General features: G+C 42.7%; 1 protein-coding gene across 1 annotated transcript in view; it reads left to right on the top strand.

Annotated features, from left to right (window-relative positions):
* col7a1l (collagen type VII alpha 1-like) overlaps positions 1-25751 on the top strand; it is a gene marked incomplete at its 3' end in the record, with an annotated part of 126443 nt that overhangs the window by 52658 nt on the left and 48034 nt on the right. The window contains exons 22-63 of the mRNA XM_083662175.1: positions 3063-3206; positions 3359-3478; positions 5191-5334; positions 5531-5718; positions 7037-7117; positions 8592-8609; positions 8712-8738; positions 9063-9128; positions 9388-9468; positions 9565-9591; positions 10084-10128; positions 10432-10506; positions 10595-10690; positions 10931-10957; positions 11288-11341; positions 12372-12443; positions 12525-12584; positions 12985-13020; positions 13194-13238; positions 14365-14400; positions 14567-14611; positions 18647-18718; positions 18841-18873; positions 20085-20156; positions 20287-20346; positions 20459-20494; positions 20645-20722; positions 21086-21121; positions 21934-21978; positions 22093-22164; positions 22722-22757; positions 23082-23111; positions 23266-23304; positions 23440-23502; positions 23681-23719; positions 23842-23901; positions 24108-24140; positions 24443-24508; positions 24781-24825; positions 25218-25253; positions 25344-25370; positions 25459-25530. Coding sequence (XP_083518301.1) covers positions 3063-3206; positions 3359-3478; positions 5191-5334; positions 5531-5718; positions 7037-7117; positions 8592-8609; positions 8712-8738; positions 9063-9128; positions 9388-9468; positions 9565-9591; positions 10084-10128; positions 10432-10506; positions 10595-10690; positions 10931-10957; positions 11288-11341; positions 12372-12443; positions 12525-12584; positions 12985-13020; positions 13194-13238; positions 14365-14400; positions 14567-14611; positions 18647-18718; positions 18841-18873; positions 20085-20156; positions 20287-20346; positions 20459-20494; positions 20645-20722; positions 21086-21121; positions 21934-21978; positions 22093-22164; positions 22722-22757; positions 23082-23111; positions 23266-23304; positions 23440-23502; positions 23681-23719; positions 23842-23901; positions 24108-24140; positions 24443-24508; positions 24781-24825; positions 25218-25253; positions 25344-25370; positions 25459-25530 — 2537 coding nt within the window. The remainder of the gene's footprint in view (positions 1-3062; positions 3207-3358; positions 3479-5190; positions 5335-5530; positions 5719-7036; positions 7118-8591; positions 8610-8711; positions 8739-9062; positions 9129-9387; positions 9469-9564; positions 9592-10083; positions 10129-10431; positions 10507-10594; positions 10691-10930; positions 10958-11287; positions 11342-12371; positions 12444-12524; positions 12585-12984; positions 13021-13193; positions 13239-14364; positions 14401-14566; positions 14612-18646; positions 18719-18840; positions 18874-20084; positions 20157-20286; positions 20347-20458; positions 20495-20644; positions 20723-21085; positions 21122-21933; positions 21979-22092; positions 22165-22721; positions 22758-23081; positions 23112-23265; positions 23305-23439; positions 23503-23680; positions 23720-23841; positions 23902-24107; positions 24141-24442; positions 24509-24780; positions 24826-25217; positions 25254-25343; positions 25371-25458; positions 25531-25751) is intronic.

Below are 25751 nucleotides of genomic sequence, written 5' to 3'. Positions count from 1 at the left end.
AGCAATGTCTCTTTCCAGAGATAATGGCCCGGTTACTGAAGATAATCCACAGACCTTTACAGTATGAGCAGCTTCATGTAGGAACTATTTTCTTTCCCACAGCTGGTAGGTAGCTGCAGTTTCATGTAGGAATTAGCTAGCAGCTAGTGGGTGTAGTTCGGTCTAATATAAAGAAAATAGTTCCTACATCAAACTGCTCACAACAAGGTTTGTGGATTATCTTGAATAACCAGGTCATGATTTCTGGAAAGAGCCATCCCAGCAAGCACAAAAAGTTTTTTCAACGTTCATTTTTAGTTTAAATCTGGGTAATATTGGGTTTGAACGTCTAAGACCTAATTTCACCCTCTTTTCAACCGGCTAAAATGCGGTTTCAACGTCAACGTGTAAAAAAATACAATTTGGTTAATCACATTGTTAAAACATTTGTTGTAGCTTGGAATAGAGACAATATTGATAGTGTGTGAATTGGCTCTGTGTACCTCCTGAGTTTCTGGTGTTAAATGAAGTTACCTCTGAACAGAGTTGGGGTCCGTTACTCAAAAAAGTAATATATTACACATTACACATTACTTTAAAAAAAAGTAATGCCTTACTTTACTTGATTACTCCCTGGAGAAAGTAATTCGTTACACTACTCGTTACATTACTTTTGCGTTACTCCGTAACATCGCCTGAGATGCATTGTCACGTAATTTGCCAGTTAACAATACAACATTAATCCTTACATATATGCCCATATATTAGCACAAATCTCTATTGTAATAAGGTAGGTTGCAAAACTTTTCCTGTCTGATGGTGGCTGTCCGTTCCCTGCCATCTGTATTTTGCTCAATATGTTTCTGAAAAATGGCGATTTCATTCTACTGTTGAAACTGGCAACATTTCCTCTACCATGTAGGAGGAGGCAACAAGCCTGTCCATCTCTGATTTTGATGTTACCTGGTGAAAAGAAAGCTTTTGCTGCTTGCTTGGGGTCGAGGCAGGCGACTCAGCTTGGGTCTGCAACCAGCTTTGTGTTAGCATGTTTCCACTGCAGATGCTTTGAGAGGTTTATGTCGTAGGCTACCGTAGCTAGCTGCTTCTGTCCAGGGCGTTTGCAGTTTCACATTCTTGTCCTTCCGCGCAACAAAAACTTGTTGTAGAAGAGGGCGCTTTTTGGCAGATTGCTGGCAGACTATTACGGAACATACGCACTGCGCCCACTTCCCTAGAACACGTTGTATTTACAAGGGGTATTTACAGACCCCATCGCTGTATGTGGGTTTCTCTTATGGTTTACGTTTACATTTAATTTAATTTAATTTTGTCCAATATTCAGATATTCCAGAATTGCATGTTGTGTTAAAATACATATTATTTATATCTAACACTCTTTAGCCTCATTTAATTGTAAAACAGAGTGTAAAAAGTTATGCAAAGCCTTCTGGGAAATTTTAACCCGTGGAAGAGGAAAGTGGGCGGAGTTCCCAGCATGCCCTGGGGGTACTGTGTTTTTGTGTCAATTGTTTGTTTGTCAATGTGTTTTGGAGGTTAAAATGATTTCTTGTTCTATATGCATGATGTTAGTTATCTGATAAGTTATGTGTTGACTAATAGTGCTGTTCTGCATGCTAATACAAAGTTGAAATATTGGCACCATGAGTGATTCTGCTGTGCAGTTAAATGACCCGTCTGATGGGACACAAGATCTGCTATTAAAACGGAGATCTTTTCTCTCTATACTTATCTTGCTAGTACGCATGTAAGCGTTTGATTAGTAACTGTAATGTGATTACTGCACTTAGGTACAGTAGTGCCTTACACTACTCGTTACCGACAAAAGTAATGTGATTACAGTAACGTTACCCCCAACTCTGCCTCTGAAGCCGTACAGCAGTGATACTCAACTGGCCCCCTGTGTGGCCCGCGATGGAATTGAGAAAAAAATAATAATTACAGTGCACCTGAACGCAACATGTAAGATACCCGCTGAATAAGTGTCCAAATGTTCATGTCATTCTGGCCAATACTCCACTTCTCTTATAGCATTTCAGTCTGGAATATGGAATATATTTCAATAATCTATGATTTAGCTGCTAAATTGTCAAATACCGCCGTCTGCTCGCTACCCAGGCACTTATGTATGTACTTAACCTAACTAACTATCCGGTGTGCACAACATTGTCAGACTAAACTCCGGCTGACACCCCAAAAACCTACAATCCGGTACAGAAAAATGTATATTGATTGTTTATTAACTGGCCCCTGGCCTTCTATCATTTCACGAAAGTGGCCCCTGGGCAAAGCAAGTTGAGTATTCCTGCCGTACAGCCTATAGATGCACACACACACAACATAAATTTTGTCTGTTACATAATATAATAGTCTCATACACATCACATAAAATAACTTGTCCTCCCGATCGTTGAGCCTGTGGTATCGTACAATCGTGTAGTCTACAAGTTGTGTGCGAGATAGATTATATAATGTGCCCGGCTCCTTATATACCGTATTATAAGTAAATGTATAGCTCAGTCCATAGAGCGCTCTGGTTCGAATCCCATGTGCTCTGCTGAATTTTTAATTTAAGATCCTGGTGAAATATCGTCAAAATCTGAACGTTCAATCAACGTCTGCAAATAGTGGGTGAAAAAACTTTCACTTTCAAACCTTCCTTGCACGTTTTTTCAACGTTGACCCTAAATGTTTTTTAAACGTCTTTTCAACCAAAATTGCTCGCTGGGATTGCTGTTGAGTTTTCCAAATGTATGTTTTGTTGCTTTGAGTATCACAAGCCGAGTGCCATCCAGTTCCATTGTATTGAAGAAAAGGCACACATCTCTAGGGCCGATATCTCCAAAACTCAGGGAACTAACACAAAACGATGTAGATGGATACATAGCACTACAAGTCAGAGGAAAAATATGTATTTTGGATTTTAGGGTGAGCTGTCCCTTTAACTTTTAAAATGAACTATGTTTATGTATATCGGTGTAAATATGTATATTAAAAGTGCGTGTGTGTGTGTGTGTGTGTGTGTGTGTGTGTGTGTGTGTGTGTGTGTGTGTGTGTTTTGTCAGTGTGTGGTAAGACCAAAGCAGACATCGTATTCTTGGTGGATGAGTCCTCGAGTATCGGCGCTAATAACTTTAACAAGATCAAAGACTTCATATTCCGGGTGGCCACTTATTTCCCTGTTGTTGGTCCTCAGGGTGCACAGGTCAGTGTGTCAGTATGAAGCTTTCTTTGTCTACTCTTGTGCCAGCTATTTGTTTACTATGGCTGGAGGATTCCACATCAGTCTGTAGCCTACAGAGCATGTGTATGGAAAGAATTGTCATATAAGTGTCAGCATTTTCTCTCCTGCCTCAGTTAGCCGTGGTTCACTACAGTGATGAGCCTCGCATCGAATTCCGTCTGAGTGACTACCAAGACAGAAACTCTGTGCTCAGGGCGCTCAGAAGAATACGCTACGGAGGGGGCAACACCAGAACAGGTTACTCACAAGCACGCACGCACGCACGCACGCACGCACACACACACACACACACGCACACACACACACGCACACACGCACACACACACACACACACACACACACACACACACACAGACAAACACGGCTTACACCTCTTCACACATCCACTGACACCGCATACAGCATTGTACAGGAAAGCTAACTAATACCCCTTTCATACCAACAACCAGGGTTACTTGACCCCTGTTCAATTGTCAGTTCACACCAAGTCAGTCAACACAGGTTAATCCCTAGTCATGACAATTCAGATAGGACCCGGGTCATAACCCGGGTGAGATGCATAACAGTTAGCATAGGCTATTAGCATAACAAATAGCAACCTGCTTGGGGCTGTTAACACTGAAATGAAGTTGAACCCTTGTCCAACCCACCTCTCGAGGTGCGTCACCAAGCCGAGTTGGACAACCTGTGTTAACCCTTTCATACCCCAGATCAACCTGGGAATAAAGAAAGTGAAAGTTTTTTTTTAAAAGGGGACTGACCCCCCCAGATTTCTTGCAAAATGGTATTCTACTTGATTTGAAAACTCTGCAGGCAAGATGGCCGCCTATACTCCCTTCTTTAGGTGGCAGAATTCCTCCCCCATAAACTAACATATCTTGGCCAATAAGTATGTAACATACAAAATAAAACAACCCGTAATGTCTTCATTTGATGTAGAATGCAGAGGACATGTAACTGTCAGAGACGCTATGGCCCGCCTCCCAGTATTCTCAGTGTATCCGAGATAGATATCATAGAAAACGTTATGAATATAGCCACGTTATAAACAACAAACTAACGCTGGTGATCCGTATGGAAACAGTGTTACTCGAAATGGTTAAAAGTTCTATCAATTTGGTCATTCAGTAGCGTTTTACTGCCATGTACTGTAACATAACTAACTAGCGGCTAATATTAGCCACAGTAGGCAATTACCCATGGATGCATTGCTCTTAAAGGGCTCGCGCCACGTGAACTACAGTAATCACATGGGGGGGAAAAAAAATTCACATGAGTGGGGCATGCGCAAATACCACCATGACGTCACGATTTACCAAATCTCCCATTCATTTGAGGGCACAAAAAAAGCAGGTTTGAACCCATATAGGGAACTTATGCTGCTGAAAATGATACAAATGGTACAATGGTAACAGTTTGGTCTCAAATGTGGAAATTTTGACCAGAATTCTTCACACACCACCCCCAAAGTCATATACAGTATATTGGTTATAAGCTGAAAAAGTGTTTTGGGGGTAAGTTACACTTTAATATATAACACCCCCCAACACACACGTACGCAACTAAACTGAGCTGGTTGCAGAGTTAGTTGGATAATACTTCTAACTATAACTATAACTTGGCTTGCTGTTAAATAACTATGCATGCGCACGCACGCACGCAGACACACACACACACACACACACACACACACTCTCTCTCTCTCTCTCTCTCTCTCTCTCTCTCTCTCTCTCTCTCTCTCTCTCTCTCACACACACACACATACACACCACACTACATACCTTTCTATGTGTGTGAGTACTCTGAGAGCAATGCAAACCAAAGTCAAATTCCATGTGTACATACAGTACTTGGCCAATAAAGCTGATTCTGATTATATCACTCCAAATCAGAGTAAAGCTGTGTGAAAGGTCATCATGTTCGCTGACAATACTGTTCTTTACCTCCAGGAAAAGGCATCAGCTATGTGCTGCAGGAGATGTTCCAGGAGTCTCTGGGTATGAGGCAGGATGTGGCCCATGTCATGATTTTGATCACAGATGGCAGGGCCCAGGATGATGTGGTGCCACCCTCCAGGATTGCACGTGCTCTGGGTCAGTTCTGCCTCAAGGGATCCTGAAGACTGTTACCAATGACTAGGTTTACCTCAAATTGATAAATTTTGAAGAGGATTTAAGTGCCCTTTCATAAATCTGTGACAGATAAGATTCCACATACAGAATATTCAATCGGGATTGTCTTGTTTTTAATCATTCAATCATGTTTTTAATAATTTCTCTTATTCTTTAGGTGTCAGTGTTCTAGGAGTTGGAGTTGCTAATGCAGACCTTGAGGAGCTGAAGAAGATCGCATCTCCAACCAGCTACAAGAATATCTTCTACTCCCAGACGTTTGATGATTTCCCTTCAATAGAGAGAGAATTCATCAATAACATATGTAGTGTGGCACTCCTCTCCGAGTTCAAACTACAGGATGAGGTGGGGGGAAACACTGAAGTTTAAACGGAGGAGATCGTTTTTTAGGATTTCTACATCTGATAATCTGTCTGAAGATTTCCTTCTTATATTGAGACATCTTTCAAACACAAAGCTGGCACATTACTCCAGTAACACTTTCTATGAAGGTCATGTCTATTATACATTATGAGCATATTCATGAGACATTATAATGCATTTATAAGGCTTTATTAAACATTTTCTATATGTTTATAATCATGCATGGCAACTTAGAAAAAGGTTTATAAGAATAGAATAGAATAGAACTTTAATTACCACACGACCAAGGCCGATGGTATTTGTTTTCGGTACATAGGATGTAAAAATAGACACTGCATCATAGTTACAACACATAAGTGCATCACAATAAAGTGCACCCAGACAAAACCGATAACAGTGCAATTATAGCAAACAGCGACCATTAAACAAAACCATTGACGAGACACACATTGAGCCACATACAGTATACACAGTGCAGTAAGTCCTTGTGGTTAATGGAGGGAGTTGAGTGTTCTTATTGCTGTGGGAAAGAAGCTGTTTTTAAAGCGGGTGGATTTTGTGGCAAGTGACCTGAGACGCCTCCCAGAGGGGAGGGTCTGGAGTAGGTGGTTAGCAGGATGGCAGAGGTCAGAGATGATCTTTTTTGCCCGTTTTGAAACACGCTGGTGGTAAATGGATTTGATTGAGGGGAGGGCAGAACTGGTGATCTTGGAGGCCTTAGACACAATGCGTTGTAATTTCCTCTGTGAGTGACTGTCAGTGTTTCCATACCAGACTGTGATTGAAGAGGTGATGATGCTTTGGATGATGGCTGTGTAAAAACAGACTCTGAACTTTTTTAATTGTCTGAGGAAGTACAATCTCTGATGTCCTTTTTTGATTATCTGGTCTGTATTGGTGTGCCATTTTAGGTTATTGCAGATGTGGGTGCCTAGGAACTTGAAGGAGTCCGTTGAAGTTATTGGGCTGGGAGTTGATAGACTGGGGATTTGAGATTTTGTTTGCGTCTGAAGTCAATGATTATTTCCATGGTTTTAAAGTATTATAAGTGATGGACAATGGACATAATGTATTATAAGTTCAGCATTCATAATGCTTTATACCTCCTATAAATAGTTGTATAAAGCCTTATAAATGCATTATGTCATGAATGTGCTCATAATGCATTATAGACATGACCTTTATAGAATCTGTTACAGATCATAAAATTATACACTACTTGATTTGTCTGATTTACATGTCAGTCGTTTTTATATGACTTCATTGTATGTATTTGACTTAATTCATTTTATTTTCTTAGTCTGCTCAGTTGGACACTCCTACTGAAGACCCAGAGGAGGTGCTGAAGCCCGAGGGTCCCTGCCCCTCCCAGTGTATTAAGGTCGGTTCTCTCTTCAGACACATCATTCTGCTCATTTCCATCTGCCTATCATCTTCATCATCACTATCATCATCAGTAGGGAACATAGATGTTCACATAGTTATTGCCAGCTGCATTTTAAAATAATAACCAAGAAGCAAAATATTTTGGTGCTGGCCCAATCTAAATTAATGACAGGACCGTGGCATCCATTCACCACTCACTGAGTTCTGTTTGTTCAACATTAGAATATAAACTGAAATTCTTGATGAGTTTGTCGATTAAAATAACAAATAAGACCTTGGCATGTGTACTGGCCTCAAGATGTTTAAAGAACTAGATGTCACAACAGAAAAGCCAGCACACAAAAAAAGTCCTTTTAGAGGTTTTAATACCTTAGTCTGGGGCAGCAGCACAGCAACAAACAAGTTTCGGCGCATAGGCCTTCTTCAGTGTTAAAGAACTAGGTGTAACAGAGTGACATTAGCATCTTCTACCCCTCGCCTAGCCTCGACGCGATACTCATCCTTCATTCTTCATTCGGAGTCTCGGCATAGCACCCTAATGGCGTTGCAGGATCCGCTAGAAATGACCCTACATCTTCATAGATGTAGCAATCACAGTAAAACAGTACTTGCCTGCCACACAAGGTACATAATGGACAGTTGGTGCTCCGAAATATTGCGTGGTTTCCAATACCAAGCCCTTTTAAACATGCCAGAATCTGTATTTCTGTTTTTTTCATTGAAAATGGCAATTGGTGTTCCGCTTCCTAGCGGTGGAAACTGTAATTACACATCCCAAGCAGACGGTGACAAGGCCGGATTTTTTAATTAGGTCATTATGGCTGATTAAAAGGCCAAAAACAGCCAATGAGCCATAGCACTACCCACAGCAACCAGCAAGTGTCACACACACACACACACACACACACACACACACACACACACACACACACACACACACACACACACACAAACACACACACACACACACACACACACACACACACACACACACACACACACACACACACACACACACACACACACACACACACACACACACACACACACACACACACACACACAACACACACACACCACTACACGCACACACACACACACACACACACACACACACACACACACACACACACACACACACACACACACACACACACACACACACACACACACACACACACACACTTCCAAAACATCTGAAAAGGTTTTAAATATTGATTGCCAGAAATCAATATTGGTTGAGAGGTTGCCCTCTTGAAATGCAGTGGGTGTAGTGCAACCTCTTGTGGTTAAAACTCAGTATTACTGGTTTGGGCATATTTTGATGGATACCTGACCACGCCAGCCCAAGCCTACATCCTGGTTTCTACTTCATTGAGATCTGCTGACATTTATCTGAACTTTTCAAACACAGTGATTAATGGCCTCTTATCTTTGTTAATATATTGTCATTTGCTTTGTACTTCCAGGGCCAGAAAGGTGCAAAGGTGAGTCTAGTGAATCTCCGTTCCAGATTAAATTGATTTAGAGATTCATGTAGACATAAATCACCCTCTCGCACACACATTGTCCTCCTTTTCTTTGTCTAGGGAGATGGTTTTGGTCTCGGAGGACTGGTATGTTCAACCATTGTTTTTTTCCCTTCCTAACAACACTGATAATGTGTTTATGTAACACACATGTCTCCTCCGATCATTGTGCATGAATGCCCTCACCGCTGTTAATTCCAATAACTGTCATTATGAAACATAGAATTGGATTGAATGGATGTCATTTACAAATGAAAGCTAAAGCTAGCGACCTTGGTGAATTGCATGGCATAAAAGTTGACTGAACAATGTCTGATGATAATGAATACCACAGTAAAAAAAACAAGTTATTTTCCTTAGAGAAATATCACTTTTTAGAAATAACTAGTGGTCTTCTTTGTATGTATGCAGAGATTCAAGCAAAGCTCTGGAGAGTATAATCCTTTCAGCTCTTCCAAAGGAGCGACGGGAGAGAGGGTAAGAAATAATGCAGTAATGCACACACACACGCCCGCCTGCATGCACACACACACACACACACACACACACACACACACACACACACACACACACACACACACACACACACACACTGCCACCGCCACCGCTAATATAATATCCATATATTCCTCAGCCCTAATGTGAAATATGGAAGTCAGCGTGCCTTGGTTTATAGTATTCAATCTCAGCTGTTATGTTATTTTCTGGCACAGACCATAATTTCTTCATTTGACAGGGACCTCCTGGAACAGATGGTGTTCCAGGGTTGCCTGGACGACCAGGGAGAACTGGACCCCCAGGTTCTGCCGGCCAACGGGTAATGAAATAAACAAAGAAAAACTTCAAACTGACCTGGTTATGGTTTATTTCATTTAGCTATTACTTTGAAAATAACAAACATACTTTCTTTCAGGGTACTGCAGGTGTTCGAGGTGACATGGTAAGATCAAAACTATAAAACAATTTATGAAAGAAAACCATCTCATGAGCAGAAGGCATTTTGATGACTCAGTTGCCTTAGGTGCATACAATGTAACCACAATGTCCTATGTTTGAATCAGGCCCATGATTTTTGTTGCATGTCATCCTCCTCTGCCTCTCCCAATATTTACTGTCTCTTTTCACCGTGAAGCATCAAGTAAAGGCTAACATGCCAAAAAGACATCTTAACAGTAAGAAAACCTAGCTTCAAAAGATCAGGGGATGAGTCACTGTGAAAGAAGGCTAAAATAAGGTAGAATAATGTAGCTATTCATTCAATTTAGTAACCAATCCTACTTTTTTGACTTTCAAAGTCAGACAGGAGGTGGTCATTTACTGTATATTTACCATTTCCATTTTTAATGTCTTCTGTATATATGTCAGAATTAGAATTATATGAATTGAATAATACTGTACAGTAATTTTATGAATGTGTCTTTTGCGATGGCAGGGACTTCCTGGAGTTACTGGGCCAAAAGGACAGAGAGGAGAGAGAGTAAGTCTGACCTGATGTAATGAATATGTATATGTATGTATGTGTGTGTGTGTGTGTGTGTGTGTGTGTGTGTGTGTGTGTGTGTGTGTGTGTGTGTGTGTGTGTGTGTGTGTGTGTGTGTGTGTGTGTAAAAGTCCAGTGACATTTACTTTATATTGTTTGATGTCTGCTTGTATTTGTGCAGAAGTTCCTTGATGTAGAATAATTTCACTAGTATAATCTACTTTCTGGATTGAAGGAGAGACCATATCCAGGTGTATGTCTAGTTGTTCTAGTTTGAGTGAGCTTGTCTTCTCTCCACAGGGAGAACCTGGATATGTGATCGGGGGAACAGAAGCAGGTTTCATCCCTGGACGAAAAGGAGAACCAGGATCTTCAGTGAGTCCTTAAAAAAACATATCAGGAGCTTCTTTAACAGTTAACCTTTGTATGAGTAACATCAATTATTATTCACTCTGCGTCACAGGGTCCCCAAGGACCTCCTGGTGTACCGGGGTTCTCTGGAGCTTCAGGCCTGCCTGGTCAGACAGGCCCACCGGGCCTACCAGGGATTTCTATCAAGGTAACATGGATCTGGTTCAACATTCAAACTAATCATAAAAGCAGCATCTCTTCTATGCATACCACTTTAATAGCATAGTGCCACCTCACAGTTAATATAATATTTCACTGTATCATAATACCAGTATCATATGGCATCATGTTAAGCTAACCCATTCAGTGTGTGTGATTTACACGTTTTAATAGTACTCAGCGTAGACTAACACAGTTGTTTTGACTATTTTTACTCTGTGCTTTGCAGGGAGAAGCTGGGGAGCCCGGGGCTAAAGTAAGTGTCTGGCTTGTTTGCATCCCCTCATTAATCTGTTCCAAAGGTTGCAGTGGATCAAAGAAGTGGATGTTAGTTAGAGACATGCTTGAGATAAAGGGCTATATAAATAAACTTGGCTTGGCTTGGCTTGACTTAGTCTACCTACTGTAACTGGCAGCAAACATTTCAAACTGCAGATGTCAACAAAACAACCATGTTCAGAATTATTGGTAACATTTTTTTGCATATAAATCCTGCATTTAAAGCCACAGAGTCAGTGTTTATTATCTATTTGTGAAACATGCATTGTTTCTTTTGATTGATAATAACATTCATTATGTTTTGAAGGGTTTACGTGGGAAGCAGGGGGTGAATGGAGACAAAGGGGACCAGGGAAAAGACGTAAGTGCATAGTTACTCACTGATTGTTTGAGCCGTTTCAATTGTCATGGCAAAAGACATTGAGAAACACAAATTAAAAACTGTTCACACGTGCTTAAAAATACTATGGTGACACAACTTTTCCTTTGGCACTAAAACAAAATGTGTTTACATAGAGGAGAAAACCACTCAATGAGTGGAAATAGCAAAAGGTTGTCAGCTATCTGGGACCCGTTTTTGGCCTACTTTGACGAGGTTAAGAATGACTAGTGACTGAGGTTGGGGGTAACGGATGGTTCGCTTGGTGGGTATCTCATGGACCCCTTGTGTGGGATCCCATACACATGATCTATTACAAATACATAAGCACCTTATGTGGCTGGTAGCATCAGCCTGTTTGTCTTGTTCGTTTACTGTTCTATAAAAAACTGAAAATAAAATATTGGGGGGAAAATTAGTGGAAATGGCGGCACTCCAAAAAGACTTTTGCTCAGATTCACTTTTTTTTTTAAATGCACGGCAAACACGTTTCGGCATAGATACAGTCAATGTCTCGTCATAGACCCTGGGGTAGCTGGCTGGGGGCATGGTCAGAGTAGAGTAAATCCTCCCGTTCTCCCCATTCAGCATAGTTAGCATTTAGCTGCTAGCCCAGCCCAGCCCAGGCAGACATGATCGGAGATTCAACCACCGTAGTAAACGCACATCTGAACAAACATCTATGTACCTGCTGTTGAATCTCCAATCCTGTAGTGTAGAGCCGCAGCACCGTCCTTTGGTGAGTCAGACCATTGAGATATATGGGTTTTTTTACCCCACTCACCAGCCGTGGTAACATTTTGTAGGCGTTCCCACATAGACCGACTGTATCTATGGTGCCTTCATCATGATGCTCTGATGAAGGCATCGTGCCGAAACGCGTTAGCTGCTATTTCCATGAGTGGCTTTCTTCTACAAGTATCTTTTGTAGCTGAGCACCCACCCTGCTCTGCATCTCGAATGTGTTGACATATTTGGAACTGCGATTTGACTCACTCTTTCTGAAAACTAGGGTAATGCAGGTTTACCTGGGCCCATCGGCCTTGATGGGGTGCCAGGAACTCTAGGACAGAAGGGAGAGAAGGTAAAGTTCTTTCTTATTGACCAGGAAATGTTAACTTTTACATTGTACACTGAAAGTATGTTAATTGATGCATTTTCTCAGGGTGAAGAAGGAATTGGTATACAAGGTGTTCAAGGTCCCCGTGGAGAGCCAGGACAGAAGGTACATCATCAACATGAACTTGAAAGGGAAAATCGACAGTGCAAAAAGGAATTTGGCAATGTTATTCCAATTAAAATGGACCAACCAGGACCTCAGACTGTGATGCCGTCAAGAGAGACGTTGTGGAACTGCTCCATTGACAATAAAGCTTCTGCACCTCAATGAGCTTGCTTTCACCGTAGTGCCAACACATCTGAAACTGAAAATGTCCCAGTACTTCCCAAAAGTCAGTGTTGACAAAATCACATACAAGGTTCTGATTCTCAACTAAACTCTCCAAGATAATAAGGATAACACAAACAATTGACAGATTTTGATTATGAAACATCATTGTATTTTTGCATACTTTAACATAAAATCTCCCCCCCCTTGTTTCAATGTTTGAACTTTTGTTTTGCAGGGAAATATAGGCTTATCAGGACCAATAGGCCCAAAGGTAACCACCAGCAAACTTCACTTGAATAAACACAAGAAGAAAATATGCAAGAGAAATATTTTTAAACATGACTGTCTTTTGAATGTGATCATTAATGTTTTTGTTTTTGTGTTTTTGCAAAACCCTGATATCTATTTATAAAATGCTATTTTTTATGCTGTTTATTATTCTAGGGTGAGGCTGGAGATCAGGGTATCCAAGGAATCGTCGGACCGCGGGTGTGTCACTCGACCATTATCTTCAATAGCTAGCAATGAGATCCTGCATATTTTACCCTCAATAAAATGTATGGTAACACTTTATAATAACGTTCAGTCGTAAGTCATTTATAAGCCTTTAGTTAATGATGAACTAATCACTTACAAAACATGAATATACATTTGTAGATGATTAATAAATGCTATGTTAACATATCACAAATGCGTTGTAAGTCATCTATAAACCTTCAGTAAATGAAGTGTTCCTCACCTGTTATACATGATGTGTAAATCATTTACAATGAATTTACAAGGCTTTCTGCATCCCCTAATCTAAAGTGTAAACCATCACACATAAATGTGTTACATACAAGGGGGTAGCTCTGTCAAAATTGAAGCCAATGCGGAAGTGCACTTAAACCTGCATTCTTTCGAATGGCCTGCAGGGGGCGATCCATTGGTCTGTGGACTTCTGTTTTTTGACGCCTCACGTATGGCATTTTGGCCATTACCATCTTGAATCTCGACACAAGTCCAGGGGTTTCCCACAGAGCACGGCCTGCTATTGGTCCGTGATCGGCGAGCTGTGTGATCAATGGACAAGTGGCCTTGTCAATCACGCCCCAAAACATAGTCTGAAACAAGCGATTGAGACCATAAACACATTAGGAAAGTGTTTACTGAGGCCATACTTGAGGCTTCAAAACACAAGTCCACAAACCAATGGGTTGCAGGCAAAGAGGACACTTCTGCATTGGCTTCAATTTTGACAAACAGAGCTACCCTCTTGTATGTAACACATTTATGTCATGAATGGTTTACACTTTAGATTAGGGGATGCAGAAAGCCTTGTAAATGAATTGTAAATTATTTACACATCATTTATAACAGGGGAGGAACACTTAATTTACTAAACTTTATAGATGACACATTTGTATATGTTAACATAACATTTATTAATCATCTACAAATGTATATTCATGTTTTGTAAATGGTTAGTTCATCATTAACTAAAGGCTTATAAATGACTTATGACTGAACGTTATTATAAAGTGTTACCACATGTATATGAATTAATTCCAGTTTAGTCTGAGACAAACTATCATAAGGAAAGGATTCAGAGCTAGTGTTTTATTTTCATCTGCAGGGAAAGAAGGGACTGAAAGGGGAGCAAGGGGACAAGGTGAGCTCATCTTACCCACTCGTTTTATCTCTCTTGCCTTTGTTAAGCTGAAAACAAATAAACTAGTCTAAAAATGGTCAAAGTAATGTTTTCTAATGTGAAGAGGATAACAATTATCTTTCCGATACTCAAGGCCGAAATACCAAACGCTCTTTGTGTTTTGTAGGGCGACCGAGGAGAGATGGGAGTAACTGGACCACAGGGACCCACAGTGAGTACAGTAGTTCTCACAGTCCTCTTGACCAGAGAGGATTAATAGCAGAATGTGGTCTAGGTTCAGAGATGATACAGGAGAAAAAGTGCATGTTGTGTTGAGTTATGGTTAGCTGGAACTACTGGAACCCATTATGGTGTGCAAGCAAGCACAAACCACTGTCAAACAGAATCTAGTCTTTGGGTGATGCAGATCTTTATGCCTCTGCGGGCGATAGCTGTGACCGGAGAGGCATTATGTTTTCGGGTTGTCCGTTCATCCGATGTTTGTTAACGCGATATCTCAGGAACGCCTTGACGGGATTTCTTCAAATCTCGTTCAAACGTCCAAAGTCAAAGATCAAACGTCAAAGTTCAAGGTCACTGTGACTGCATGTCCATCCGTTCCATCAAGGAAGGGGGCCAGGCTACGTAAAAGGGGCCATAGCTAGGGATAGGAAGATTCAAGATCAAGATTTTTTATTGTCACTCCATGGTACAAGTATCACGTGTGAAATTCTTGTGCTGTGGACTCCGTTTACAACATAGTACAAATATAACAGGGCATATGAGTGCAAAAACAACAAGAGACATAACAAGCAATAAGGCAGTAGAGTGATAAGACAAGTCAGGGACAGTGGCATATTCACTGCACATAGGTGCACATGTCGTGTGCATACTTTAGACGTGCTTAAACATTTTAAATTCTGCGTATTTGACATACAGGTGCAAATAACATATTCCTTATTAAACATACAATTAAACTCTGCATTTTAAATTCGGCGTATTTGACATACAGGTGCAAATAGCATATTCCTTATTAAACATACAATTAAACGTTAGACATACGTAATGGTAGCAGCTACAGTACGGTACAGTGCGGCTACTACACTATTTGTGTATGTTAAGGAGTCTCGTGGCCTGCGGGAAGAAACTGTTCTTCAAGCGATTTGTGCATGCTTTCGGAACCCTGTATCTTCTCCCTGAGGCTAGCAGGGAGAACAGGCTGTTGTGGGGATGGTTTGTGTCTTTGATGATCTTCAGGGACCTCCTGAGGCACCGCTGTTTATACAGCAGATCTGGCAACTCACATTCTGTTACGTGCTGTGCCGCGCGTCTCACTCTCCGTAGCGCCCTGCGGTCCATGGTGGTACAGTTCCCGTACCAGGTGGTGAAGCCGCCAGTCAGCAGGCTTTCAATGGTGCCTCTGTAGAAGTCCCTGAGGATTTCTTTCCTTAGCCCAAATTTCTTCAGGCGCTTGAGTCCGTGTATTCGCTGTTGGGCCTTTTTGACGACAGTGGCGGTGTGGCCGGCCCAAGTCAGGTCCTGGTGGATATTGACTCCCAGGTACTTGAAGCTGTCCACCCTTTCCACCACTGTGCCGTTGATGGTGATTGGGGGGTGTGCGCCCCCCCCCCCTCCTGTAGTCTACAATGATCTCCTTGGTCTTGGAGACGTTCAGAGAGAGGTGGTTGTCCTGGCACCATTGTTCCAGGGCCCCCACCTCCTCTCTGTAGGCCGTCTCGTCGCTCCCCGAGATCAGCCCCACGACTGCTGTGTCGTCTGCAAACTTCACGATGGTGTTAGAGGTTTGAGTCGCCACGCAGTCGTGGGTGTAGAGGTCGTACCAGAAGGGGCTGGAGACGCACCCCTGGGGCGCTCCTATGCTGATGGTCAGTGGGGAGGAGGTGAGGTTGCCCACCCTCACCACCTGGCGGCGGTCTGTCAGGAAATCCAGGATCCACTCGCACATTGCTGTGTTAAGTCCCAGGTCCTTGAGCTTGCATACCAGCCTGGAGGGTACTATGGTTGAATGCTGAGCTGTAGTCCACGAACAGCATTCTTACGTAGGTGTCCTTCCCCTCCAGGTGGGACAGGGCGGTGTGGAGCACGTGTGCTACTGCATCCACTGTGCTCCTGTTGGGGCGGTATGCGAATTGTAGCGGGTCGTGGTCCGGGGGGAGTGTGGGGCAGATCTTTGATATGACCAGCTTTTCAAAGCACCTGCTGGCTATTGGTGTGAGGGCTATTGGGCGCCAGTCGTTGAGGCTGGTCACTTTCTGCTGCTTGGGAATGGGGATGATTGTCGCTGCTTTGAAGCAGGAGGGAACTCGTCGGAGGGAGAGAGACTGGTTGAAAATGTCTGTGTATACGCCTGCCAGCTGGTGGGCGCAGGCCTTGAGGACCCGCCCGGGGATGCCGTCCGGGCCGGCCGCCTTGCGAGGGTTGATACGCAGGAACGACCGGCGCACCTCCTCCTCAGTGATGGTGAGAGGGCGGTCTGGGTCTGTGGGGGGGGGGAGGTGGGAGAGGAGAGGAGGAGGGAGGGGGGGGTGATGGGGGGGAGGAGAGAGTCAGGATTCGAGGGGTGTGTAGTGGGAGTGGTTAGGCGTGTGGGTGGTGGGAGGGGGCGTGATGAGGGAAAGGGGTGGGGTTAGGGAAAAGGGGCCATAGATGGGGATGGGAAGGTCGTCGAGAGTCGGGGTTCGAGGGGTGGGTAGAGGGAGTGGCTAGGGGGTTCTGGGTGGTGAGAGGGGGTGGGGGGGTCAAGGAAGGGGCGGGGCTAAGGAAAAGCAGCTGTAGCTAGGGATAGGAAGGTCGTAGAGTCAGGATTCGAGGGGTGGGTTGGGGAATGGCTAGGGGGAAGTGGGTCATGGGAGGGGGGCGTGATCAGTAAGGGGCAGGGCTAGGGAAAATGGGCCGTCGCTAGGGATAGAAAGGTCGTAGAGAATCGGGGTTCGAGGGGTGGGTAGGCGGAGTGGCTAGGGCGATGTGGGTGGTGAGAGGGGCCATGGTGAGGGAAGGGGTGGAGCTAGGGGAAAGAGGCCGTAGCTAGGGTTAGGAAGGTCTTAGAGAGTCGGGGTTTGAGAGGTGGGTAGGGGGAGTGGCTGGGGGGAGGGGGTGGTTTAGGGTTAGGTATGGGTAGGACTATTTTCCATGTTGAAAATGATTAGCCAAGTTATTGAGGTACCGCCATACATTGTCTAAAGTGCTATACTGGTACTACTGCGCCATGGGCTCCAAGGTATGTGTGCTTGTAGAAGTCTGGACCTGGACAGACATGCATGTAAACTGTAACTTGACTTGTTTGCGGAGGCATACAACCTCGATGCGGTATTCCTAGTTGATATCAAGTCTGAGTTCAGAATTATCTTGGTTTCAAAAGCTTGAATGAGATTTGTGCTATTCCCTCTGCCTATAGGTGTGTGTGTGTGTGTGTGTGTGTGTGTGTGTGTGTGTGTGTGTGTGTGTGTGTGTGCGTCCGCGTCCGTGGGTGCGTGCACAGGAAAATCAATTCTACTGAGTCCACAGCTGCCAGGCATTTTCTTTTTTCTTTTTTTTCCTCACCCACAACACTTTTCACCCAAGCTCCCACTGATTGCACCTCAAAATCCACTTTGATTCATTTTTTGATTAGATGAAAGTATGACGCCAACGCATTGGGTTTAATGGCTGCTGTCTAATCTCATACATGAACAAAGGAGAAAGCCGTTTGTTGAAAGTTTTTGTTGAGGTTGTCAAACCTCAGTGGGGGAAGTTTTTGTTGAGGTTGTCAAACCTCAGTGGGGAAGTTTTCTTGCTGAGGTTGTCAAACCTCAGTGGGGATCGTTTGCAAATGGATCGGCCATTTTGTCTTGCATGGCTGAATTTTAATTTGAGGCAGCATAATGAATGAGCCGACTATCATTAGGACAATCGTCATCTCTTTTGTCGTACAGTGTGAATAATTTCTTATTTTTATCTTCCAATTCAAACTCCAACGCAGAGTGATGCATCATGGTTTTAAGCTTTTTTAATTTGTATTACCGTATGTCACTGAATGTAAATTGAAACACTGTAGAATTCTTTATTTATTCATCCATTAGCATATATACACACACCTAAAAATATTAAACATAATAGAAAATTAAATAACAGCAATGTGCAGGAGTGGCCAAGAAGTTAGGAATAATAAATAGATAATCACTATAAATACTAATAAGCAAACAAAATAAAATAACAACAACACAATAATCAGAAATCTATTTGCTATATTTTGCCTTCGTTGTTTCAGGGATTTACGGGACCAAATGGAAAAAAAGGAGATGAGGGTCCAAGAGGAACACCTGGAGATCCTGCCAAGGGTGTAAGAAAAGCAACAAATTATTTCACTCAGTAGATTTTAAATGTATATGATGATTACATACAGTGATGCTGTAGACAGTAGCACTGTACAGAACTGTTACAGTTACTTTCTCATCACAACAGATAATTGGTCCAACTGGAAAGAAGGGTGCCAGGGTAAGTCTTCTTCTTTTTGTTACTATATTTATTTATCCAGAGAAATGTTTAGCCTCACCCTGCTTCACATGAATAGTGACACACTTTCATAGGTGGGAGCTGTGCAGCTCAATCACAGTTTTACTTATCAAATCATTTCTGGGAGGCTGGACCTCAAAGAAGAGACTGAAGCCGAGTGAAGAAGGCAAGAGTTCCTTCCTTGCGCCATCCAGGTAGTGTCGAGGTAGATTCCCTGCCTACCAACACGAGGGTCGCAGGTTCGCGCCCCTGTGTTACCTCTGGCTTGATGGGGTGTCCATACAGGCACGATTGACTGTGTCTGTGGGTGGGAAGCAGGAATGAGGGTATGTGTCCTGGTCACTAGTCTCTCTTCTAGTCATTCGGGGCGCCTTTTCGGGGCGGAAAGGAACTGGTGGGAATAGCTTCATCCTCCCACGTGCTACGTCCTGCTGGTGAAGCTCCCCGCTGTCAGGTAAAAAGAAGCGGCTGGCAACTGCACATGTAAGCTATCAGGGGAGCAGGGGGAATTGGCCAAGTACCGTACAATTGGGGAGAAAATAGGGGCGAAATCAGGAAAAAAAAGAAGAGTTCCTTCCTTGCCATTCAAGTTTGCCAAATAGTTAACATGTGAGGTTATTTTCCGGCCTCCCAGAAACATTTGCATAATCAAAACTCCAATCTACCACATTCTTCTTCTGTTCTACTGAGCTCCTCCTGGAGGACTCAGCATGTAAGTGCCTTGTTCAAGGGCAACTTAGCTGTTGAGGGAGACAGTGGAGAGTCAACTCAATGTGACTAGTTTGCTTAGTTATCTTCAATGGCTTTAACAAAAGTGAGTCTGCTGGAGGGAAATTAGTTTCTGTATGTTTTTACTGTTGAAGCCATTGTTAATTAATTGTTTGGGGCATTCTTGCACACCCAGACGCTGTCCTCTGGGTCTGCTTATCAAACACAATTAAGATTTTCCCTTATTAGCGTTTGTAGTGGGACCGAATGCTCCAGAGTCCTTTGAATTGGACCTCTTTTATCTTTAATCCACAGGGGCCATTGAAAGTGGAGACAATTTAGTTTGGACACTGCTGCATTCATTTTGCCTGCTGAACAATCGTTTTGATTGGTGTGTGTGTGTGTGTGTGTGTGTGTGTGTGTGTGTGTGTGTGCGTGTGCGTGCGTGCGTGCGTGCGTGCGTGTGTGTATTTTCTGTCTGTCAGGGTGACGTCGGTCCAGTCGGTCCCACTGGGCCCCAGGGGATAAAGGGTGTACAAGGAGCCAAAGGAGAGAAGGTTAATAGTGACAGTTGTGTCATATATGCATTTTGACATTTACGATGATGATTAATAATTACTAATCTAAGAATAGAACCATTCATGTCTGAAGAGATGGTTGCAGTGTGTTTTGTTTTGATGTGTGCAGGGCAGTCCTGGTTTTGGGATTCCAGGACAGCAAGGACCAAAGGGAGACAACGGTGAGAGGGTGAGTCACCTAAAAATGCATTAATCTTTATTTCTTTATTTCTTTATTTATTTATTTATTTATTTATTTATTTATTTATTTATTTATTTATTTATTTATTGATCCTTTTCAGGGAAATGTTGGCTTGTCTGGAAAACCTGGACCAAAGGTAAATAATACAACAGATTATTTTTCCTATATAATATGAGACTTTGGGGCAATTCATCTACAAACCCGTAAAAAAAAAACATTGAGCCTGTGTGAAACGTTGTGGATTTGTACTCGTCTTGTTAATGAAGTAATGTGCTTTTGTCTGCAGGGGCAGGATGGCTCTCAGGGGGAGAAAGGGGCTGTTGGGCTACCTGGTAATGGAGCAGCAGGATTAAGAGGTAAAGATGTAAGTAAGTCCTAAGTGGTTGCTACTTGCAGTCAATACAACACAACACAACACAACACAACACAACACAACACAACACAACACAACACAACACAACACACATTATCAAAACACAGATTATACAAGTCAATCACCATAACCTTCAGGATGAGTGAAAGTGTGTATGCTGTATAAATATACTTATACATTTCATATTCAGTTTAGGAAACTGTAAAGTAGCCTACTGGCTGTTTCTTTGGTCTGCAGCTCTGAATATGACATGTTCAGAGCACTTCCAGTTCTATTCTCAGATATGTGTTTTTGTATTTGTATAGATGACTTCCCATGATGCAATGTTGGTGACAGCTACTCTTGTGCTTGTAGGGCGAAGCTGGAGCTAAAGGAGATCAAGGAGGAAGGGTCAGTTTGTTTACTTCCTGCTTTTGTTTGGATTGTTCAGAGTTTACTCACTCTGGCCTCCTATCAGGTTATTACTATGTAGTGTGACTCGGACTTGGTGGTGGAGAGATTTAAAGGAACACTTCACCCAAAATTAAAATCAAAATTCTGTCCACATTCACCAGTCACCAAAACCAGTCACCATTGACTTCAGTTGTACTGTACTGAAAGCAATTGTGACTGGTTTTCTATGCTGACAACCTCCCTGTGTGTTATATGCACAAACTTCACCTGTGTGTCACCTGGCAGGAGGGTGAGAAGATGACAGAATTTTCATTTTTGGGTGAACTGTTCTTTTAAACTTATTCATTCAGTCACGGTGGTTAGCACTGTTGCCTTACAGCAAGAAGGTCCCAGGTTCAAACCCAGGTCCATCCCAGGTCCTTTCTGTGTGGAGTTTGCATGTCCTCCCCGTGATCGTGTGGGTTTCCTCTGGGTGCTCCGGTTTCCTCCCACCACCAAATGACATGTATGTTAGGGTTAATACTCCTGTCAGTGCCCCTAACCAAGGCACTGGCAAAAGAACTGGAGTTGGTCCCCGGGCGCTGCACTGCGGCTGCCCACTGCTCCTTGTTCTAGGAAGGTTCCTAGTAGAGGATGGGTCAAATGCAGATGATGAATTTCCCAATGGGGCTAAATAAAGGATCACTTCACTTCACTTCACTTCACTTCACTTCACTTCACGTCACTTAATTATAATCATTAGTCATGTTCATCATTAAATATGGTCTTTGCTTCTTTATTCATTTATTTATTCAATTTGTGTTTTCCAGGGTGAACAAGGACCAGCTGGAGAGCCTGGTGAAAGAGGAATTAGGGTGAAATATTGATTGCTCAAGGAATAAGAGGATTATCAAAACAGTGCAAGGGTGTTGTACACTTTCATTTGACTAAAAATTGATTATTTTCATTCCATATTTAATGTTGACCAGGGTCCACTGGGATTACCAGGGCGACCAGGGGATCCAGCAGAAAAAGGAGACTTTGGGAAGACGGGTCTGCCTGTAAGTTCTTTGAATTAAGACGTTAAAAGAAGACAACCACGCCATGTAGTGCCGCGGTAGATTCCCTGCCTACCAATACGAGGGTCGCAGGTTTGAGCCCCTGTGTTATCTCCAGCTTGGTCGGGCGCCGTCATACAGGCACAATTGGCCGTGTCTGCGGGTTGGAAGCCGGGATTAAGGGTATAGCGCCTCCTCTGGTCAGTCGAGGGTATAGGGGAACTAGGGGGAATAGCGTGATCCTCCCATGCGCTACGGCCTGCCGGGGAAACTCCATGCTGTCACATGTATCGGAGGAAACGTGCTACTCTCCTCAGATCGCAGAGGGGGGCGAGCAACGACCGGACAGCAAGGGGAATTGGCCAAGTACAATTGGGGGGAAATGGGAGGAAAATATATAGAATTTTTTTTATTAAAAAAATGCTTGACTTTGTGCTCCATGTGAAGGAGTCTTTAATTTTTTAATTTTTATTTTTTTTCAATATCACCATAATTCATTGGAAAACTTCAGCTGGAGCTGCAGTGCTACAAGATGACATGAGCTTTCCTTTTTGTTCCAGGGAACAGACGGCAAGAGAGGAGAAAAGGGAGAGCCGGTATATTTATACTCATGGTGGCTGTGGTCAATGAGCATGTCCAGCTAATGGTTCTTCTGGGTGACCGCCTCCTGATTGTTCTTCTGTCATACTCCATGTTTCACATCTTTGCAATCCTGCTCTCCTCTTGTCATTCCTTCATTTCTATTTTTATACCTTCACTCATTAAGTTCAGCTTTTTTACGCATGCTGCCCGTCAGTGCATCTGACCTTTCCCTCTGTGTTACAAATATGGACTTTCTGTGTTTGCCACTGCAAGCTTTTAGTCTCTCTAACTGTGTTTTCTTGTGGTCTCCTTTCAATCCTGCTCCTGCCATTCCAAAGGGAAAACCCGGACCGCCGGGAGAAGCACAAGTAAAAAAAAAAAATTTTATTACCATTTTATGCTTTGCGTCAATTCAGCCATGTTTGACAGATGTATTCATTGTCAAGAAACTGAAAAACAAAAACAATAATTCCATCCCATAAGACCTTATGCAATAATGTCTTTTTGCCTTGATCCTATCAGCTCACCTCAGACAACAACGCATTGACCAGAGTGATTAAGGTAACTTTCCTGAAGAAAATGTAAAATGTATTTCATTCAGTATGCAATGTTTTTTTTGTGGGGAAAATTATTCAACCTCCTCTCCTCTTCTCTCCTCTCCTCTTCTCTCCTCTTCTCTTCTCTTCTCTTCTTCAGGGGGAACCAGGAGACCCTGGTGAGCCTGGTCTCAGAGGAGAAACGGGTCTTCCTGGGCTAAGAGTCAGTATCCCATCTTTTATTTCAGGACAAATTAGTGAATAGAATGGGCAAATTATATGCTGCAGGGTCTATATCAAGCTGATAATGATTACTGCAGACAGTAGTTCATACTCACAAAGGAATGGACACAACAGAAGAAGTTATGATACTGATATCAAACTGTTTTTGTCCCTCCAAGGGTCCTGAGGGCAAACCTGGTCCACCAGGGTCATCTCTGGTATGTCCATCACTTCCATTACATTTACTGTGGCTTAGTTCATGAAATTAATTGATGAACAAATTATTCTAAAAATGTAGGTATTGGTATTGGTATTGGTATTTAAATCTGCTACTTTGCAGGGTGTGTCTGGGTCAGGAAGAGATGGACTGGATGGTTTACCAGGCAGACCAGGACTCAAGGTTAGACAAATTGCTACACCCATTAATTTGTGCATCAATGCTATTACATGATATACAGTACCAGTTTTCTTTTTCCAACTGTCCTGCACTTACAATTAAATGTCCTGCTGTATTACTTATATACTCTATTATGTATTAGTAAAACCTGGAAAGTGAATAATTTTGAACTACTACAGTACTCACAAGGTGTTTAATAACAACTGCAGGGTGACCAGGGACCAAAGGGAGAGCCAAGTCTGGTAAGTGCATCAATATTTCACATTTCTGACCTACAGTAAGTCAGTCTGAATCAGTCAGTTACGTTGTACCAAGCTGGCTTGGCTAATAACCTGGGAAGGAAAAATAATTTGCTCAAATAACAGAAACAGCAGCGCTACCTTAAGAGTAATGAATGTGAAGTCCATAAAAGAAACAGCAGCTCTACCTTAAGAGCAATACATGTGAAGTCTGTGTGTCTGTGTGTGTGTGTGTGTGTGTGTGTGTGTGTGTGTGCGCGTGCGTGTGCGCGCGTGTGTGTGTGTGCGCGTGTGTGTGTGAACAGAGGGGTGAGAAAGGAGACCAAGGCCGGGTTGGGATCGCTGGGATGCCTGGTCTACCAGGATCACCAGTGAGTATCTTTCTGTCTCTTTCTATCCTGGATGCAGCTGATCAGTCTGATGACGATCTGATGTTTATATTGATGACAGCATGGCACCTATTCATTTTGACTATCCTTATGAACATAATAGACAATATCAAAGAAGTCAGTATTTAAGTCTGTATTTAAGCACATTTAGCCAAATTGAACACTGTTTCAGTTTCATCAGCTCACTATGTTTCCAATATAACGATCAATCTGAAAACAGAGGTTGTGGTTGTTTTGTTCCCTCTTCTCTACAGGGGAGACCTGCGATCGATGGGAAGAGAGGCCTGGCAGGCAAAGATGTGAGGACGTATTTGCATTTAACTATGAGAGCTCTATGCTTTGTCAAATAACTTCTTTGCTTTACAATATTATCATGTACAGCATGAATTGAAGAGTTCCACTTAAAAATGAGTGGACACCATTTGAAAAAAGTGACACTTTCCTCATACAAACTGATTGGACACAACACACACATTATGCATTATTGTTATAGTGCAATAGTGCAATTATAAGTCATTTTTACATCTCTGGATCTGTGTTTTGTTTTTTCTCTCTCTCTAATATTGACGGATGGATATGCCACTTATGTCATGTTTTAAACTGAAACCCTTCAAATCATTGCATTCATAACTCTTTTGTGTTACCATTTTCAGGTAAATTATTGAAATTAAAACAGATTTTCATTTCACAGGGAGAAAGAGGACCAAATGGAGATGATGGCAAAAAGGTTACTTATTTCTATACATTTATTTACTGCACAAAAAAATCATTAAGCTATGTAATGAATACACACGGTAATTTTTGTTTTCCTGTACAGGGCGACAAGGGAGACACAGCCACAAATGTAAGCCGTCTTGAGACAAAACCAAACTGCCTTTGTGAGAAAATTGAGGAATCAACTTGAGAGATAAGTGACTGTGTTCCTCCACCAGGGTAAAGACGGCAGTAAAGGGGAACCAGGACCTCCGGGTTTACCTGGGACGCAAGTGCTTGTCACTCCAGAGGTAAAAGGAATTACCAGTACCGTAATTAAATACATTTATTGAACAGGGGGCGGTGAGTCCCTGGTTTTGTGAAGATCTTATTTGTTTCTGTTTTTCAGGCGTCCGGGTAGTGCAGCATTAGATTCCCTGCCTACCAACACGGGGGGCGAAGGTTCGAGCCCCCGTGTTACCTCTAGCTTGGTCGGGCATCTATACAGGCACAATTGGCCCCGTCTGCGGGT

Source organism: Poromitra crassiceps (genome assembly GCF_964638095.1).
Source record: "Poromitra crassiceps genome assembly, chromosome: 2".
NCBI lineage: Eukaryota > Metazoa > Chordata > Actinopteri > Beryciformes > Melamphaidae > Poromitra > Poromitra crassiceps.
Note: the sequence above shows the minus strand (reverse complement) of the source record. Positions and strands in the feature narration are given on the sequence as shown.